The sequence below is a fragment of the Trichogramma pretiosum genome, unplaced genomic scaffold (genome assembly GCF_000599845.2).
Source record: "Trichogramma pretiosum strain Unisexual culture from Peru unplaced genomic scaffold, Tpre_2.0 scaffold44, whole genome shotgun sequence".
NCBI lineage: Eukaryota > Metazoa > Arthropoda > Insecta > Hymenoptera > Trichogrammatidae > Trichogramma > Trichogramma pretiosum.
This window is the reverse complement of record NW_019641632.1, coordinates 497907-516110: the sequence shown is the minus strand read 5'-3', so window position 1 is coordinate 516110 and position 18204 is coordinate 497907. Positions and strand designations below refer to the sequence as shown.

The following is an 18204-nucleotide window of genomic DNA, read 5'->3' as shown; positions in this document are numbered from 1 at the left end:
CTTTTGTCATTGTCGGTGCGTTACGGTGTAAGCACGCATGAACGGATTTGCGTTGGTTACTCTCTTCATAAGTTGGTTGCATGGGTTTATGCGCGTGTGCGAGTCATAGGGAGAAAGAAAAGACAGTTGTTTGCCACAATGGCATCACGACGGGGTGTATATTCTATATAAATGCATATCTCGCTCGCGGTTGTTGTTGTTGTTGTTGTTGTTGTTTGAACGTCATGCTCGCGCCGAAAGCTCCAACGCGTTTATATATAACTCCCTTTTGCCGCTTTGAAATCTTGGAAATCCAGAAATTCTCGAAATATTTCCATGTGAACGCCATGGCTGTTATACCGCTGCGCTCACTCTCTCTTCGACGCCGTTGAAATATGCCTACGTGATACCGTACAATATCCCATTATAATACTCAAAAGCGAAACAGAGAGAGAGGCAGAGATAGAGAGAGGAGAAATAATGCGTCAACGAGAGTAAGCTCTGGAAATGTAAATTATTTCGCTCTTCCTTTTGCCTATATACATTCCTATTTGCCTCCCTCCACCCTTCGCAACTTCTTTCAATGATCAATTTTTTCAATGCGTAAGGCTAAAGTATTTTTCGGACCGAAACTTTATTATTATACGCAAGAAACAAAACACGTAGCTGTGCGCTATAAGCTATCCTCAAAAGGGAAAAGCGCAACGGCGGGAGGCAACGATAGCGGATTTTTTTGTTGTTGTCTTGAGCTAATTCTTCAAGGTGAAGCAGAAGCGAGCAACACGACGCGCGGCTCGCTCGCAGTGCGCTATATATATACGCGCGGTGCAGCAGCCAGTCGAGAAATTCATAAAGGGTGGAATAATTAAGAGGCAAGAAGAAAAAGCGACAGGGAGAAAGAGAGAAAGAGCGAGAAGGATATTATGCGCGAGGTTACTAAGTAGACGAAGCGATTAAGCATTGTTTGCCGGAAGCATGTTGCGTTTAATAAGACCGTGGAGAGACGAGGGACGAGGATGGGATATATATACTTGGCGCGCGGCATTTTCTCTTCTCCTGCGAGCAAGAAGAAAGAGAGAGAGAGAGAGAAAAAAAGGTATAGAGTAGAGAAAAAAAATCGCGTTTCTACTGATTAAGGAATGGACCCCGTGCTGGCTCGCTCGCGACGAGGTAAACTTACTTATTTAGCTTGTCACATTTCTTCGACCGTATTTATAAGGCTGCTAAATTTACCCCAAAGGTATCATTTGTAAGCAGACGCTTGTTTCCCGCCCGTCCAAATGCGTATGCTAAATCCCGATTATTATCATCGTTATATTTGTTTTTTTTTTTTTTTTGGTCGGGCTACTGCGGAGTTCAAATTTATTAATTGAAACGCATCTTTTAAAACGCGCGGGAATGAATTTAAGAAGCGAAATTGCTTCAAGCTCGAAAAAAAGAGAATTTTTAATATAATTGTCGTGCCAATTGCTGCAATTGACTGTGCAATTTTCAATGCACGCGGGCGAACGGAGGAGCCGCACGGAGAGCTCGTCTAAGAAAGTGATTTCTCTCTTTCTTCTCGAGCTGATTCAAGCGTATGGCACAAGAAATGAAAATGATCGCTGCAGAAATGCTTCTCTCTCGCTCGCTCTTTCACTCACGCGCCTGGCAATTAGCTGAAATTGGAGTTTCAACTTAAAAAGCTGAAAGTTATTGCCGAGTTTCAATGTATACGCTACTATTCGTGCTTAGGAATGTCGCGCGCGCTCACGCTGAATGGCTGAGGGGTGATATATAATTGCTAATTAATTACTCGACGCGCTGCTGGCTTCTGCTTGGCTGCTGCCGCTGCTCGTGAATCGAATAAATCGCGCAAGCCCAGCCCAGGAGAGCGGCCCCCGTGAGCATAAAAAGCATTAGTCGATAATTTTTGTTTCAATAGTCGTCGTGGCAAGTGGTGCGCGGAGGTAGATTCAGGCGTGTGAGTGAAAGGATTTTTTTTTTGGTCTCACCCTCGTTTTATAGAGACTGAAAAATGGGTTTTCCTTTTGACACGCCACGGCTATTAATACAATTGAATTTGACATTATTAGGACGGGGAGATGAAAAATTTTTGCTCGGACCCAGTTAGCGTGGAACATGAAACAGTAAACTTTTTTAAATCACTTCTCGTATAGAATTTGCGAAAATGGACAACTAAATAAGGGCCCCTCCACGGCGAAGGGGTATATAAAAGTTCCTCGGCAAATGTAATACCAATCGAATGGCAATTTTGATGATCCTCGTAAAAGTCGAGCGTCCCTTACCGTTCCCATAACTGCAACGCAATGAGCGAGCCTCGGCAGTTGATTCTAATGCTCTTATTGAGACGCAATGACAGCGAGGAGCTAAAGAAAGCAGTAGTACGAAAGAGAAAGAAAACGAAGGAAAAAAAGAAAAACATTGAGATGAAGATGTAGATAAAAAAAGAAGGTAAAGGAGCGAGGAAAAAAATAAAAGGGGAAAAAGTATCGGGAGGAATGAAGCGGCGAAGAAAAAAGCCCGGGAGGAGCCTGCGCTGCACGCGTGTACGTGCTCGGCGAGCGGCGTACTTGACTTACAATTTAGCAAAATATGACAGGTAACATTATTTCGCCATATTTTTTACTAGCTTTCGATTTACCGTTATATATGTATTTTTTTCCTTCGTTTTATGTTCCGGCTACGCTCGCTCGCTGTGCCGGAGTATTGTACTGTAAAGAAGTTGCGGCAGGGGGATATCGTAGATATAAGTCACGCTTAGCTAGGAATATAGCCGAGGCATGCGCTGCCGCTATACACGCGCGCAATTTTTATATCGTGTACAAACGCAGTATAAAATATATATTTTTTTGATAAAAAATGATTTGCGTTTTTGCGCACGTTGATCAAAAGATTCTTGGTCGCGAGTTTCGCAATCTTTATGAACAACAACAAAAAAAATAAGTTTAATTCAGTCGCTCTGGGGTAATCTAAAATTGTGTACGCCGTTTAAATAGCAAATAAGTAGGTCGCGAAAAGCTATTTCACCGGATTTCTTTTTTTTTGGCTTCGTCGTCGTAGTTCAGGCATTGTAAAAATGAAAAAAAGGTCGCTGCTCGCGAGACCTTGAAAAGGCCAGAAATAGCAGCGCAGCGGCGGACTTATATAGAACGTGCTGCTGCTGCAATAGAAATTTAAATTGTTCATTTACATTGAACAGCTCCCGACGTCGTCGCACCAACCACCCCATGAGAGTAATCGCGGCTAGCGCGCGGCGCAGATCCTCGGCTGCTTTATAAACGTAAAACGTATCTCTCTCTCTCTCTCTCTCTTTCTCTTTCAACGGCTAGCCGAGCCAAGCCGAGCCGAGCCGCGCGAACTTTATCGTTTCGATGGACTTCTAATGGTCTGCGCGAATTAAAAAGGCCCCTCGCGTGCGCTGCTCGTTAACTTTTAATTAAGTGTTACATCCCGCTCGCGCGTCCGGTACATTGCGGGAAATTTTTATCCTCTCTCTTTCTCTCTCGCTCTCCTTTTAGGCCCTTCTGTCTCTCTCCCGCTGCGCGAGAGTGTGTACATCTAGTTGGAATGTACTTTTTATACGTATGTTGCATACATATAACGCGCGAACGAGCAAGCAGTTTTTAGCATTCAGCGTTTGATATTAAAAATTTTTTACACCGCCAAAGAGCTTACAGCAGTCGCGCGACGGATTATCGTAGTTTTGGAGGCGAGCTGAGAAACAAAGTCATTTTTCCGCAATTTAGCCAACGCCAAAGTTGTTAATTTTAAAGCGTTTCGTGCTACGCGACGTCGTGTTGTATCCGTAGCTATACACATACGTGCAAACATCGCGTTATGTACAAAAAGAAAGCCCGAAACTATCCTCTGCAAACGAATATGTGCCGCGTTGGTAAAAGTCCTCCTTCATTTCCGCCGCAGCTTGGCTTTGTCGCGCGCGCGCGTGTGTGTATACGCCTGCTTTCAGGCTTTCCGCCAATTTTCCTTTATCCATCAGGTTTGTTACTGCTTCGCTGGACTGACATTCCCACTTAGAGCTGTACACGATGAAAGAAGAGAAAGAGAAAAAACTAGGGTCGGAAAACCACGGCTTAATTGAGCTGTTATACATAGCCCATCAATTCAAGGTTTTTTTTCTGTATGTGTGTTCGATTCCATTTGGCTAGCCAGTCATATACGTGTACGTATACGCAAAAAGGATAGTTACATATCGCTGCTGCTGCTGCTGCCGAGGCTCGTGGTATACGCGCACGTCGCGACAAGGGGTGAATTTCTGCGCTGGACGTTGATCGATGTGTGTTGCCTACCTATATATGGAGCCTGGACGAGCGACAGAAAAGTCCATATACGATTGCGCGATAGTCGTCGTATAGTATATACAGGACTTTTGTAAAACTCGAGTGCGAGTGAGTGAGTCGAGCGATTTATTTTTCCAAGTAATCGGCGCTTATAAAGAGGGACGAAGATGAGCGCTATGTTTTACAAGGAATTTCAATTTTTCCAGCGTAGCTATATGCACGCGAAAAATGTTCGACGACGATGATACGGTGAACGAAAAAATAACTCGACGCTTACGCGTGCGCAGGTATTTTACTCGATGTAAATTTTATTTTATGCAGAGGAAAAGGTGGAGGGAGAGAGATGATCGAGCTGGTATTTATTTGTGTCCCATTAGCTTTGAGCATCGCGTCGAGCGCTCGAGATAACGGACAACATCAGATAGGATGTCTTTTTGAATTTTACCCACCCACCCATAGAGGCGAGCGCGTGGCAGTTTCAATCACTAACAGCAGCAGCAGCAGCTATATACGCGGGGAGCCGATTTTTTCGTGTGTCTATAAAGCATGATAGGCTGATGGCTGATACCTCGCTATATGTACACACATATATGCAGACGTTGTTGTATATGTATACGTTCTATATACCCTCTCTCGCTGCTGAGTTGTATACAATTTATTGAAATGTCAGTTGTAGAGTGTCATACGCATCGTGGATGCTCACTGCAGGCAGAGGCAGCATCCCTCGCTCCTCTTTCTCTCTCTCTATGTATACACTGGCAGGCGCGGGAGGCAGGCGTGCGCGCTTACATGTAATACTGATTCGATGTGAAATTCGATGAATTTGCGATACGCGAGCACAAATATCAATTTTACGAGATACATACGTGTGCGGAGCTGCTGCTGCTATCGGTTTGCTATATCTTATTACGCGCGTACGTACGTATATACGCGCGCTCAGGTACACGCATATGTATGCCCTCGACGCGCAGAAACATCCTGTGTGTGTGCACTGCAAAATAGTCAAAGCTTTTTTTTATTCCCTCTCGCTTTCTCCTTGTTTTGTGTATAACCGACGATACGTTGGCTGGGCTGTATCGTGCTCGCAGTTTCGTTCCGCTGTATAGCCGTGGTATGGTTTTAATACGCGTCAACTTTAGTTACCTAAGGTTTGATGAGTGCAATTGTAAAGCAATCACATTTCTCATTTTGTAGAGAAAAAAGAATTATCGTAAAATAACGGGCTTTTGCGTATCAAACGATTTTTTGTGATCTACAAACGAAAGCAATATTGCTTTCATGAAAGTATGCTCCTTTTATTATAGAAAATTAAAATAAAATAAACTATAATATTATTAAAACTAAAGGTTATCTTGAAAACAAAAACCCATTAAACCTCAATAAAATTAAAAAAAATGCGTACCATGCGAACGATCGTGTGCAAATTGAAACAAAGCTGTAAAAGACTCACGGCGTATACGAAGGATAGGCAGATACGCGTGCATTGGGTTAATTGTCAAACACTGAACGCTCGCTCGCTCTTCTTCGCAGCAGAAAAAAAAGGGAGAAGAGGAAGAAAATTCCACAAACCGACGTTTCATAGAGCGCATAGACAGTCACTTTACACACGCGAGCTCAAACAAACTTTTTTCCTGCTTCCCAGGCTTGGCTTTATACACATAGCCCCGCACGCATTTGATCTGCTAGCTTGCTCATTCACGCAACAAAGGAGCAAAAAAAAGATTTTTTTTTATTAAAATGAAAGTCAAAAAAAAAAACAAAAAAAAAATAAAAAAAGAACAACACCCACGCAAAGGAAAAATTTGTTTGTTTGAAGTTTATACGAAGAGCGAAGAGGAGAGTAAGTTGACTCTTCGATATGTACACTGGGTTGATCAAAGCACGAGCGGGCGCGTTGAAAAAAGAAATTATGCATATACGCGCAGACTGTAGAATATGGAGAGACGCGGGCGCGTGTGGAGCTTTTCAATTTTGACGTCCGCAAATTTACATCTTTTTGAAATCATGAACGCACACACACACACACACACACGTGCGCGCGACAATGGCTCATTGCGCTGTGGCATGGACTGTACACGAGCTCGTCTCTTTTTTCCTCTCAAATAATCATTATGAAAGATACGAGCTTTCACGCAATAAATTTGCACATTCCTTTGGCCTATTATAATGGTAAACACATCGACGCGCATAATAAACTAGTCGACACTCGAACGTAAGTACGCGAAATTCGTTTTAACCCTCCCCCTTCTCGCATTTATTTTCAATCTACGGTACATTAATATAAGTGTGTCTGTGTAAGCTTGTGTTTATGCGTGTGCATGCACCACTACGGTTACGGAGGATGCTGCGCGAAACGATAAACATTTACGCTTAGAAGCGGCAGCAGCAGCAACAGCAATGCCCTGGCGTATCAACAACTCAATTTTATACCCAACCAAACAAGTATATAGGGAAAGCTCTAAATAACATTTTGCCGTACCTTACTTTCATAAATAAATGCGTCGTCGTCGTCGTCGTCGTCGTCGCAAAAGCGGGCAAAATTCCAACTCCGAGCGCCGTGCAATCGAAAATACAAAATTTCTCCGTAGTGCTACATGTAGATAAAACGAGTCCTTGCAGCAGCGGTCCGCCCTTTGCACTATATACTATACATACGCGCGCAGCTGTGCGCGCATCAAATCATTTTGTGAAAAGCTACACTCGGAAATTAAATACTGTACCCGTTTGCAGCAGTTTAGTCTGGTGCGCGGCGCGCAGCTTCTTCTCTCCGCAAGCTCTTGTAATGCGAATTCGTTTGCCTGTAAATATGGAGCACGAGTTGCACCACGCCTCTCGGTCGCGAAGATTGACACGTTGTGTGCATATATGCAGCGCCGCGCGGCGCAAGCTTCCCGTGGCTGCAACACGCCGGAAATGCCGAGTTTACAGCGTGCGAGGGAAAACCCCGAAAGAAAATCGAGTGCCTCGTTTTAGATGCGCTCGATAAGAAGAGCTACAATGCACGTTTATATAGTAGTAGTATACGAGCGAGCTTGCGCGCTCACGCAGTCGGATCCGAAGATGGAAAGTCAATCTCTCTCGTATCGACTGCTCGTTTATCTGCGAAATAGAATTTCAATAATATACCCGACGCGCAGCGGTAATGGCGGTGTTGGTGTTGGTTGGTGGTGGTTTGGCATAAGATTATTGAATGAAGTTCAGTCGAGTCGATGCACTGCAAAGCACACTGATGACTGCGTTGCATATAAACGCGCGCACTAACGCTCGAATACTGCACGTTGCAGTGCTACATGTGCGTTTATTATTCGATTGAGTTGAGAACAAGGAGCGCAAGCTCGCATATGTGTGAGTGTGTGTGTGTGTGTGTGTGTATTATATAATGTGTATAACAGCCCCTGCCGAGGTAACATGTTGCACGCACGCGAGCGCACGGCCCACAATACCGCACATATGTGTGCGCGCGCCTGGGTGTGTGCACTACTCAGGCGTTACGCTCTAATGATGATGGATAATACTCGAGCGAGAGAGAGAGAGAGAGAGAGAGCATATTGCACGCGTATACAGGCTTGTGTACAGCATCTGTATAGTGTATATAGTTGATGCTGCAGCGATCGAGTGCTAATTGCATGATTAATGCTTAATTCATAGACTACAGGGGGTTCAAGCAAATATATAAAATGAATTAAATTTGATCTTTTTCTCATAGAGATGCTCACCATCTTTTCAAAATTCAAAAGATACCCCAGATTATTTCAAAGGGAAGGAAAAACAATGAAATTATTCCAAAACCTTACTCTACTTATAGAATTATTTTGATATTGCCACTTGCAAGTTTACATAGATAGAGGTATTAGCCATCTAGCGGCGGAGGTTTAAAGTAATATCATCTTATTTAAAGTGGTCGAAAGTTAGCCACGATTCAGAGACAATAAAATGTCATTTTCCGGTTGTTTAATATGCGCTCAAAATTTCTAACATAATCTTATCAGAAAAATCGCCAAAAACCAACCAATGGCAAGCGTTTCTATGAAAGTCAATACGTAAAAATAAGCGGCAAGACTCGTTATAGATACTGGAACAGATTTATATAATGTAATAATTTGATGAATCCGACGCGCGGAATTTCTGCGTTGCGCCGAGCGCTACATATATAACATATCGCAACTATCTTGCCGGCTGCACAGCTCGGAAACGTGAAAATACTTTACGATCCTCCTCCGAGCGAAGAATCGTACGAATTTCCAGGTATATAAATTGTACAATGCAACAATGTGTTCGACTCCATTTCCCGACCTCTCTACGCGCACGTTTAGTTATATACAGTATATACGCTAGATTATCGACCTCTTGCGAGCGCGCGCGATTCCCTCTATTTTCCATTCATGCGCTATACGTATATCGTTGAAACGGTGTATGTATATAACCACTGCTCTATGCGCTCGACTTAATAACAATTTCGCGAGCTTTTATTTCGCGAGGCGCGCGCGCACGACAGGCTCGAGCTTCGCTCCGGTTGCTCTCTCTCTCTCTCACTCTCTCTCTCCTCTCTATTCAATCCCATTACCTCGAGAGGTGCATGCTTGAAAAATACTAGCACTTGGCTCGTTCAATGATTGCACGCGTATGTGTGCGCAGAGGGAGATTCCCCCCATGCGTGCACACACGTGCTTTAACTCTATGGTGCCCCCCTCCCCCCCCCTCCCCCGCAACGACCTCTATGTAAACGTACCCAAGCTCGCGAAAGAGCCCACTCGGAATATCTCAAATTCGTGTATAACTGCATTTTATCGTGATTCTCGCGCTCGCCCCATGTTTTATTTATGCTTCGGGTGTTAGAGAGAGAGAGAGAGAGACACGCTTACCTACGTGTAAGTATACGCCGCGTACACACACGCGCGCGCGAGTTGCAAGGATTACGCGAGAAATATATAGCTCTTCTCTCTCGCGCGAGCTTGCGTAGACAGATGATGAAAAAGAAACAGCTTTGCCTCATGTACGTTGAGTTTGCTTTCTTTTGCATCGTATGAATAGAATCTTGCGTGTTTGTGTGTGCGTACGCGCAGTCGGTGTGAAATTTAGTTTGCTCAGCTCCGAGAGATGCGTGAGTGCACAGCGTAGAAAGAGAGAGAGAGAGAAGATTCTGCCTTGTTTGATCTTTGGGGGTTGAAAAAGTAAGTTTCTGGTTTAGGTGTCGGCCGCGTTCAAAGATTTTTCCCATTCAAGAGAGAAAAGACGCTTTTTTACTCTCTCTCACTGCTCGCGTTCGCTCGCTCTTTTCTGCTCGCGCGCGAGAATCGACGAAATTTTATAACGCGTAACTTCATTATCTCGCGTCGTATAGATGCGTGCGTGAATATAATACACCTTTCGCGTATGTAAACAGAAATAATTGTTGGATAAAATCGAGTCGTTCGATGAGATCTTTCTCTGGTATCCTCTTTTTCTCTCTCTCTCCCTTGTCGAGCTTTTCCCATCAATGCGGTTGGGAGATCAGGTGAGAAAATTTAATTTCCCAGCGCGACACGACGAGATAAGTTTCCTCTTCGTTATGTGCCGTACGTACGTACGCGCGCATGTAGTGAATCGAGCGCGCGCGATCTTGAGAATGCGGAAAACCGCATTGGAACGTCGTTGGAGCGCGGCGTGCGACGTTCGACTGCTATATGTACGATATATAGAACATGTGCGACGCTGGTTAAGCATACATTTCACCGATAGAAATCGCTTTTATGCGTCGACTATGCTATAACGATGCGAATCTCGCATTGAACAACCACGTACACGACATGCTTGACTCGATTTGAGCTCGACGAGCTATTTTTCCAACGAGAAAAGAAGAGAAAAAAATCGCGGCTGTACGTACTATAGCTCGAAAGAAAGAAAGAAAATTTATCCTTTCATTATTGATGCTGACTGCTCAAATTCGCATTTTTCGACTTATTATGCGCAACCGCATGGTACGAGAAAGAAAGAGGGATGGTATATAGAAAAAAAAGACTACAACGTAAAAAACCAAGTCCTTTCGAGAAAAGGAGAAGCAGGAGAAGAAGAAGAACAACAAAAAAAAGAATAAGAAGAAGTCGAGCGAACGTAGCTGAGGAATATTAAAATATGGCACGCTGCGCTACGGCCGCTCGTACACTCCTACATACACTAGCGTCGCGCATGTTGACTATTGGAGGTGTGCGGGAGTTATAAAATGTGGGGAATGTTGCACGAGCTTGATGCGACGCACCACCTCGACTCGTCCGGTTGACATGGGTGTCAAAGACCGGTAGTTAGAGAGGGAGAGGCTACTTTGGCTAAATGCGCGCCAGCAATCTCATTTATTTCCTCGAAAGGCATTTATGTGACGCCGTATACAGCTTTTTCGCAGAATGTCGAAAATGTATCGGAAATACATCCCAGGCACGCCCAGAGGGAAGAGCAACGAAAAAAATGCACCCGAGGCCTTGCACTCATCGCTGCAGCTACTGCATGTATACACACAGATTATCTCTTCAAAACCCGGTGCGCGCTTCTCGATTGCGCTCGCAAGAGAGAGCTCGAGATGGGGAAACAAATCGATCGTCACCCGATACCGAAGCTCAGCAGAGGCGCATGCACTCGGTGTGTGCGCGCCTTCAAATATATATGACACGTATCTCGGCCTCTCGCGCATCTTTTTTTTTTTAGCTAGTTTTGATGCCGTATATATATTGGAAAAACGGCAACAGCAACGGCAACAACAACAACAACAACAACAACGAAAAATGTAGAGGTAAGCAAATGTCATCTCGCGAGTAGACAAACACAATATCCTTCTCTTTGTGCATCCGACCGAAGAATCCATTTTCGTGTTTTTTCAAACGTAAATATACATGTACGCAAATGCACACGCGCGACTCGATTCAAGTTCTCTCTCTCGCGTGCGCGCACGAGTACTACGAAAAAAAGAAGGAGAGAGAGACAGTGAGTGAGTGAGCGAGCGAGAGAAAGAGATAATCGAATTATTCCGTACACGTCGAAAATGTTGCCTTCAGACAATGCAAAAAATCATGTATTTACGCCGCTTGAGAAACCAATAAAAACCTAGCGCTGTGTATAAAGTCGTAAAGTCGAATCAAACCCAGATGAAAAAGAATTTCTTCCTGTGCATGTGTGCGCGCGTGTATACCTGCTGCGCTCGCGTCGATCAAGTATATGCTCTGCTGGGTCCCCAGGGCAGAAAAGACGACAACGCGGTGACAGAGAACGAAGAGTGTACGCGCGTGGGAGTAAAAAAGATCGCCCAAACTTCCGATCCTCGATCGGGAATCGAAATCTCGATGGACCGTATCAGCTGCGGCGCGTGCTTTTCCTCCGCTGTTCGTGTAGCTGTGATGTAGCGTACACGCACGTGCATACGTGTGCTTTGCCATTTGCGAAAAATTTTATTTGAAATCAGATTTTAGTAGATTAATCGAGATAAACTTTGCACCACATTGACTTACTTGTTTTTATTTCACTTCCCGGTTACTCGACAAAATAAGTGCAAAAACAGAAAAAAAAGGAAAGACAAAATCGTGAAAGGTACTTTTAAAATTTTCATTGAGTTGTCGTCAGTCAAAAATATTAAAATATGCTTTGAGACGAGATAACGCAAGCCATACTGAGCTAGTAACTGCATAGCCCTATCGCTCTGCAACGGTGTGTTATTACCAGCCGAGATCAAAGATGAGAAAGCAACAACGGGATGCACAACGATCGAAGTTATAGCCCTAAAGAGAACCCACTGACGCAGCAAGTTCATCGTATGACTGGGCGCGTCGAAGCTGCTGCACAGCTCGGAGCCACGAGAAAATATGCATGGCTCATCCGTCCATCTATTTCCATCCTTTTTTTTTTTTTTGACCCTCTGCTAAGAAAACTTAACACGCTAATATTAGTGATAATGCAAGCTACAAAGTTTTATTTTTCAAAAGTTGAAAAAGCTCGAGCTCGCCGCGCACCGAGCGTGTCTGATTTTCAATGAGTTCTTATAAACACGAGGCACATCATGCGGCGAGTGTACGGTAGTTTTTACAATTTTACTTTATTTTTTTTGTTGCGTTCCACACAAAAGTTTGCCACGTAGCTCGTTTAAACTTTTTTAATGTCTTTTCTTAGGTGTATTATAAATATGCAAATCCTACAGCTGGATAACGATTAGTTTCCGAAGAATCGAAATATCAGAGATGCGGAAAGAAAGTTAATTTTTTTGAATTTTATACCCACAACGTGTTGAATACAATTTGCTATTAAAATAAAACAGCAAATATCAGGATAAAGGATACAGAGAATAAACTAGGCAAAGCGTGAGACTAGCAATGACGACGAATACAGATGGAAATAGAGAGAGGGTGGCGAACAGGATGCTGCGGTAAAGAGGAACAAGAAGAGCGTTTAGAAGGGGGAGGAAAAACGACGGTTTAAGAGGGATTGTCGATGTTACTACGAAGTTTATCATTTTCAAACGTACATACACGAAGAGAAGATCTCGAGTGTAAGATACGCGCAAAACGTATATATGAGCTTAAATTTATGTATACTGTAGCCCGAGCGACGAGCTCTAAGTGCGCGTGGCGAAAACCAAATGTAAATTAGTCGAGCGAGCGAGTCCCGCGACTGCCGCCGAACATTCCAAGGCAAGTTTACGCTACTCGGATAATTTAGCGATTCTCCAGTCATCCAGACTGGACAAAAAAAAGAAAAAAAAAGAAAAAAGAAGAAAAAGAGGAAACGACGAGTCGAGGCAAAGACTTTTTGCTCGCGAGCCTCCCTCTCTCTCTCTCGTATACATGCATATTCCGAATCGGTAATGCAGCGAGCGTAGATTTAATTAGAAATTAATGTTTTTTTATTTCTTTCCTTTCTTGCCCAACTTCCAGGGGAAATTAGATGAAAATAACTCGTAGGTGCGAGCTATACGCATATATAGAGTTTTTGATCGATTATACCAGCAGAAATAGTAGCAGCAGCAACAGCAGCAGAGGCAGTGGGATGAGCTTATTAGCATGGCGACGAGATTATGAGAAAAGTTTTAATTGGCGAGGAAAAGTGTGAAATGAGAAACAGCTGCGAATTGTTTTACGCGTGCATTATATAGGCGGTATACGGCGTACAGAGAAATATACAAGAGAACTGGGAGAGAATAAAGTTGCCTCGAATCGATGCGCAGAGGATGATTTTACATTAAGATATTTTTTATCGCATGTTCAACAAATCAACGACGCAATCCTGTTTCTGGGACGACTCTATGAGTACAATTTTTCCTCTCAGCGATCTCGAAACACACAAAAATTTTCTTCTTTCTTTCTTTTTTTTTGTTTCTCAACCTCACGCTCTTTCTTCTGGACCGACACACACATATTCTCGCTTATCACTCGACCCACATATTCCCGCCTTTCGCGCGTTTTTTTTCTAATTCTATCTCTTAGCCTCCAACAGGACTTTTCTTTCTTTACTCTTTTTCTTTCTCTCTCTATTTCTACTTCTAGATTAAGCTAACGCTTGCGTATCCGATCGCGGAATTCCACTTTATGTGCTTATACACACACTCACACACACATTCACCATGAGTCGGCGTGCTACGAGTTCATATAGTGTAACGTTTGTGTCTGAGTAAAAGATAAAAAATAACCCAAAATTTATCGTCCACATATCCTACGAAATGCTCTCTTGAATTAGATTTAGAAACAAAAAGAGGAAATAAAAAAATGTTTTTTCTCTCGCGTATGAATTAGGACTTATAGCATGTATGCACTTTTTAAAATGTTAATCAATAAATAAAAGTTGGTAGAATTTATGAAAAATGCAAAATGCATTGAAGTTACAGCAACAATAGTATCAAAATAATGGGAAAAACAACGAAAAGTAATTATTTTTAAACTGAAAAAAGCAAGTACTTAACAAACTATGTACGAAATAAACTACAATGTTCAAAAAAAATTTATAATGGACTGAAACACATAACAATTTAATTTTTATAAAATTTATCAGAATAAAACTCATATTATACGACATTGCAAAATATTCTATTTTTTCTTCTTTTGTGTTTTGTTTTTATTTCATTGCAATAGCTGTAAAATAAAAAGTTTTGAATTACTCAATTTCCTAAGTGTAATTTTCGATAAAATTTTTACTAATTTTAATAAAATATTTCTTCTCCATGAGTTGCGGTCAATTTTTAAACAGATTATTAACTCAACTATTGTGGAGAATTTTAGATATGAAATTTTAATAGACAATCTGCTGTTACAAATGCAACTTTAGCTAAATGGTTGTTTACGTTTGTGAAATGCCCATCGAAAACTTTTTGGACAATTTATCTGAAGAAAAATAAGTTTTAAGTTAAAATTATTTTAAATTTTAAAATTGATGCAGACTTCTACGACAAAAAACGTTTTTTCTTTAAGGTAAGGTGAACTTCCCTATTATAAAACAATGAACACAATTATGGAATATTCTTTTGTAAATCGATAAATAAAATTATTGAACGGCAGAATCATAAACATAATATTAATTGGTATAGAGTATATAAATTAGTAATATTCTTATAAGCTTTCAAGTTTTAAAAATTCTTTTGAAAATCTAATTTTGATGACCTGTATATTCCTTGGCATAATACTAATGATATTGATACGATAGTGTGAAAATTAGCGTTCTCGTATTTCAATTTGTCCTGTATAATTGCTCTTTATAATATTTTTTTAATTTATAAGAAAGTTTTATATTTCATTTATGAATATTAAAAAAGTTGCTCTAAAAAAAAATAAAAAAATCATTACAGCATTCCATTATAGGTACAACTTGAATTTGCACGTGCGCATAAAGGAACACTGACAGCGTATTCCAAGTGTAGGGACACCTTCATTTGAGCGTCAGTACGCGTTATGGAACAGATGTGTCGATGTGCTCGTTTGAGTTTGTTTTTATAATATAAACGGTCTTATACATCTACTGTCAAAGTTTATTTGATTAATAAAACTAATTTTCATAAAAGTAACAACATTTATTCGGTAAATTCATATAGGTTTTACTTGTAAACTTTGCTTTTTAGTGTAAAAATGATGTATTTTCTTACTTAACCTCTGAAATTATCGTTTTTTTCGATAGATACAGAATGGGTTATACTAAAAAGAGTAAAAAAAATCAAAAGAAAGATGTAAAGAAAAAAGTCGTGAAGAAAAATACGGCCACCAATTCAACGAAGAAGAAAGTAACCAAAAAAACTGGCAGCAAGGCTGCTGCAGTAAAGAAAAACCTGAAGGTACCTAGAAAATTATACAGTTCAACAGCTCTAGAAAAAGCTGTAAAAGCCGTAAATGAACAAAATAAGTTATCGTTGAGGGAGGTTGCTCAGGCATATGGGATTCCTGTAACAACTCTATTCAGAAAAAAAAGCAATCCTGATGCTTTGCATACAAAGCCTGGACCAGGTAATTTTTTCAATTATTTCTGTACGGCTTTCAAGCAATATTCAATATCTAAAACGAAATTTCTGCAATTAATTTAAAATTAATAAAGCGGCTTTGAAGGCGGCCCTTAATTACTACCTCGCCCCTTTTTCTAAATCGAGGTTGAGAAAAAAATTATTTTTATAAAATAACATTAACAACGACGAATTTTCGAGTCGATTTTTTTTATTTCTTATTTTTGCTTCCTAAACGTATTTCAAGCCCGCTTTAAACAAAATAATAATTGTCCTTGATGTTTCCCCTTCGAAATATGCGATTCAGTTTTTTTTAAGCAATTGAGTTATAACGGCAAAAAACCACAACAATTTTGCAACTTTCGAGATATACGATTTTTGTCATTAATCAACTATATGCATTCGACACAAATTTTCTTATGTTATTTAGGTCGGTAATCACAAATTTGTTATTACTTTAGCAGAATTCGATTGTTTAAACCATTTGTTTAAACAAATTATAACAAAAATATCGAATTTTCTAAAAATTCTTGTAGACTTTGAATTACCGAGAAAAAATAAATTAAAACGTAACAATATGTAAAATCTATAATTTCGATTATTTATTATATAAATATAAAAATTCAATGAATTACACATTTCTTGATTTGTAATTAATTTTTTTGATTATTATATGCATAAGATACATAGTTTTTGGTGCTTTTAGGCCGCTTATTACAAATTAGTTATTTGTTGGAAAATTCAATTGTTTAAACAAATTAAAGTGGAAAATTCAAATTTTTTGAAAATTATTATAGATTTCGAATATTCGAGAAAATTTTCGTATATTTATTATATAAAGGTTTGATTATATAAATCCTACCCACGTGAAGTTAATAGGCTAATATTAATAGTTTGTTAAAAATCATGATAATTCTGTATGAATGTATGAATATAATTTTATTTATTATTTACAGATATTGTTTTGTCTAATGAAACAGAAAAGAATATTGCTGACTGGGTCGTGTATAGAAACCAAACAGGTTTCTCTGTCAACAGGGACCAGTTGTTAGATGCAGTTGCTTCATGCGTCAAAATTATGAAGTTGAAAACTCCTTTTATAAATGACCGACCCGGAAGACATTGGTTTGAGAAATTTCTTAAGCGTTATTCAGATTTATCAATTAAAAGAACGCCGCGATCGGACAGAAAAAACAAGGCTAAAGTAACCAAAGACGATGTAGAGGGGTGGTTTTGTGCAATACAAAAGTACTTGAACTCGAAAAAATTGGTAAACATCAGTGCGGATAGAGTGTTTAATTGTAAAGAAGCCAGTGTATCCGTGGATCCTAAAATAGAAAATGTCGTAACCACGAAAAGAGATTGCACTGAGGGTAACGTCGGCGATGCTGACGAAACACGCTTCAATATTTTATGCATGTATAGCGGAATGGGTATTCGTGCTCCACCGATGATAATGTATAACAAGGAAGTGTCAGAAAGTGTAGTAAAAAATTTACCTGAAAGGTGGGGCACCGGACTGTCAGAAAATGGATGGATGACAGCTGAGTCTTTTTATAAGTACATATGCGACATTTTTTATCCGTGGTTGGTGAAGGAAAAAGTCCAATTTCCAGTAATTATCTATGCTGACAACCACCTCTCATACTTCAGTATTCCTCTGGTGTCTTTTTGTCGGGAAAAAAATATTGAAATTCTTGGTTTAATCCCTAGCAGTACACATATTATCCAACCTCTGGATATATCATTTTTCGAAAGTTTCGAAGAGAGTTGGAAAAATATAGTGCTCCAGAGGAAAAAAGTAAATAAAGTGTCGGAATTAAAAGAAGTACATTATGGAAGAGTCGTTAATTATGCATTAGAGAATATGCCCAATGAAATAGAAAGTGTGGTAAACGGTTTTGAAGCATCTGGTTTGGCTCCGTTTAATCCACTTGCAGTAAATTATATTTTCGCAAAACGAGTCAAAACTTCACAACAGACACCTCAAAATCAAATTCAAAATGTCCACGAAGAAGAGAGTGTAGTTAACAATGAACAAACAAACAGTGAAATGCTACGTCATTTGGAAGCTAGTTTGGCTCCAGATGTATTAGAAAAGTTTGAGTTTTCAAAAGATATTGGTTTATGGGCAGGTGATATAGAATTCAAAGCTATGTTCGAATACTGGCTACGACTGAAAAGCCCTTCCACTAGTCAATTTTACTCGCAGCATTAATTCATTTACTTATTACTTGATACGTTACTTACTTTTTTTTTATGAAACATTTTTTGTACAATTGTATAATTAAAATTTCTTATTATCTATCAATGATTGTACCATTTACATTAATAAAATGTAATATACATATTCTCAATGACTTCATTTTATTTAGAGTATCTTAAAAAATAACTTTTATCTAGAAAACCAAGGTGTACCCAATGTACGAAATAAGAAGCTTTGTTTTTGTTTTGTTTCGCAAAATGATATTCCAAATTAATGGATGACTGCCT

The 18204-nt window shown here is 40.2% G+C and overlaps 2 protein-coding genes across 4 annotated transcripts in view; one reads left to right on the top strand and one right to left on the bottom strand.

Moving 5' to 3' along the window:
- The window catches only part of LOC106652588, a 221109-nt gene that overhangs the window by 45683 nt on the left and 157222 nt on the right, over positions 1 to 18204 (bottom strand). The window lies entirely within an intron of this gene.
- On the top strand, positions 15173 to 17970 carry LOC111693741. 2 transcript variants are annotated; one of them, XM_023459294.1, is made up of 3 exons: positions 15173 to 15321; positions 15396 to 15718; positions 16668 to 17970. In XM_023459294.1, exons 2-3 carry the CDS (start codon positions 15403 to 15405, stop codon positions 17927 to 17929), a joined length of 1578 nt encoding a protein of 525 aa, XP_023315062.1. In that variant the 5' UTR covers positions 15173 to 15321; positions 15396 to 15402; the 3' UTR covers positions 17930 to 17970. The 2 variants fall into 2 exon arrangements, with proteins under 2 accessions (XP_023315062.1, XP_023315061.1); XM_023459293.1 differs by having other exon boundaries at positions 15173 to 15298; positions 16668 to 17969.

What these genes read in the sequence shown, in the direction of transcription:
- LOC111693741 (XM_023459294.1), top strand. Translation starts at nt 15,403, where the DNA reads ATGGGTTATACTAAAAAGAGTAAAAAAAATCAAAAGAAAGATGTAAAG. An exon ending in GCATACAAAGCCTGGACCAG is followed by an intron (nt 15,719 to 16,667) that starts GTAATTTTTTCA and finishes TATTATTTACAG; the next exon opens with ATATTGTTTTGTCTAATGAA.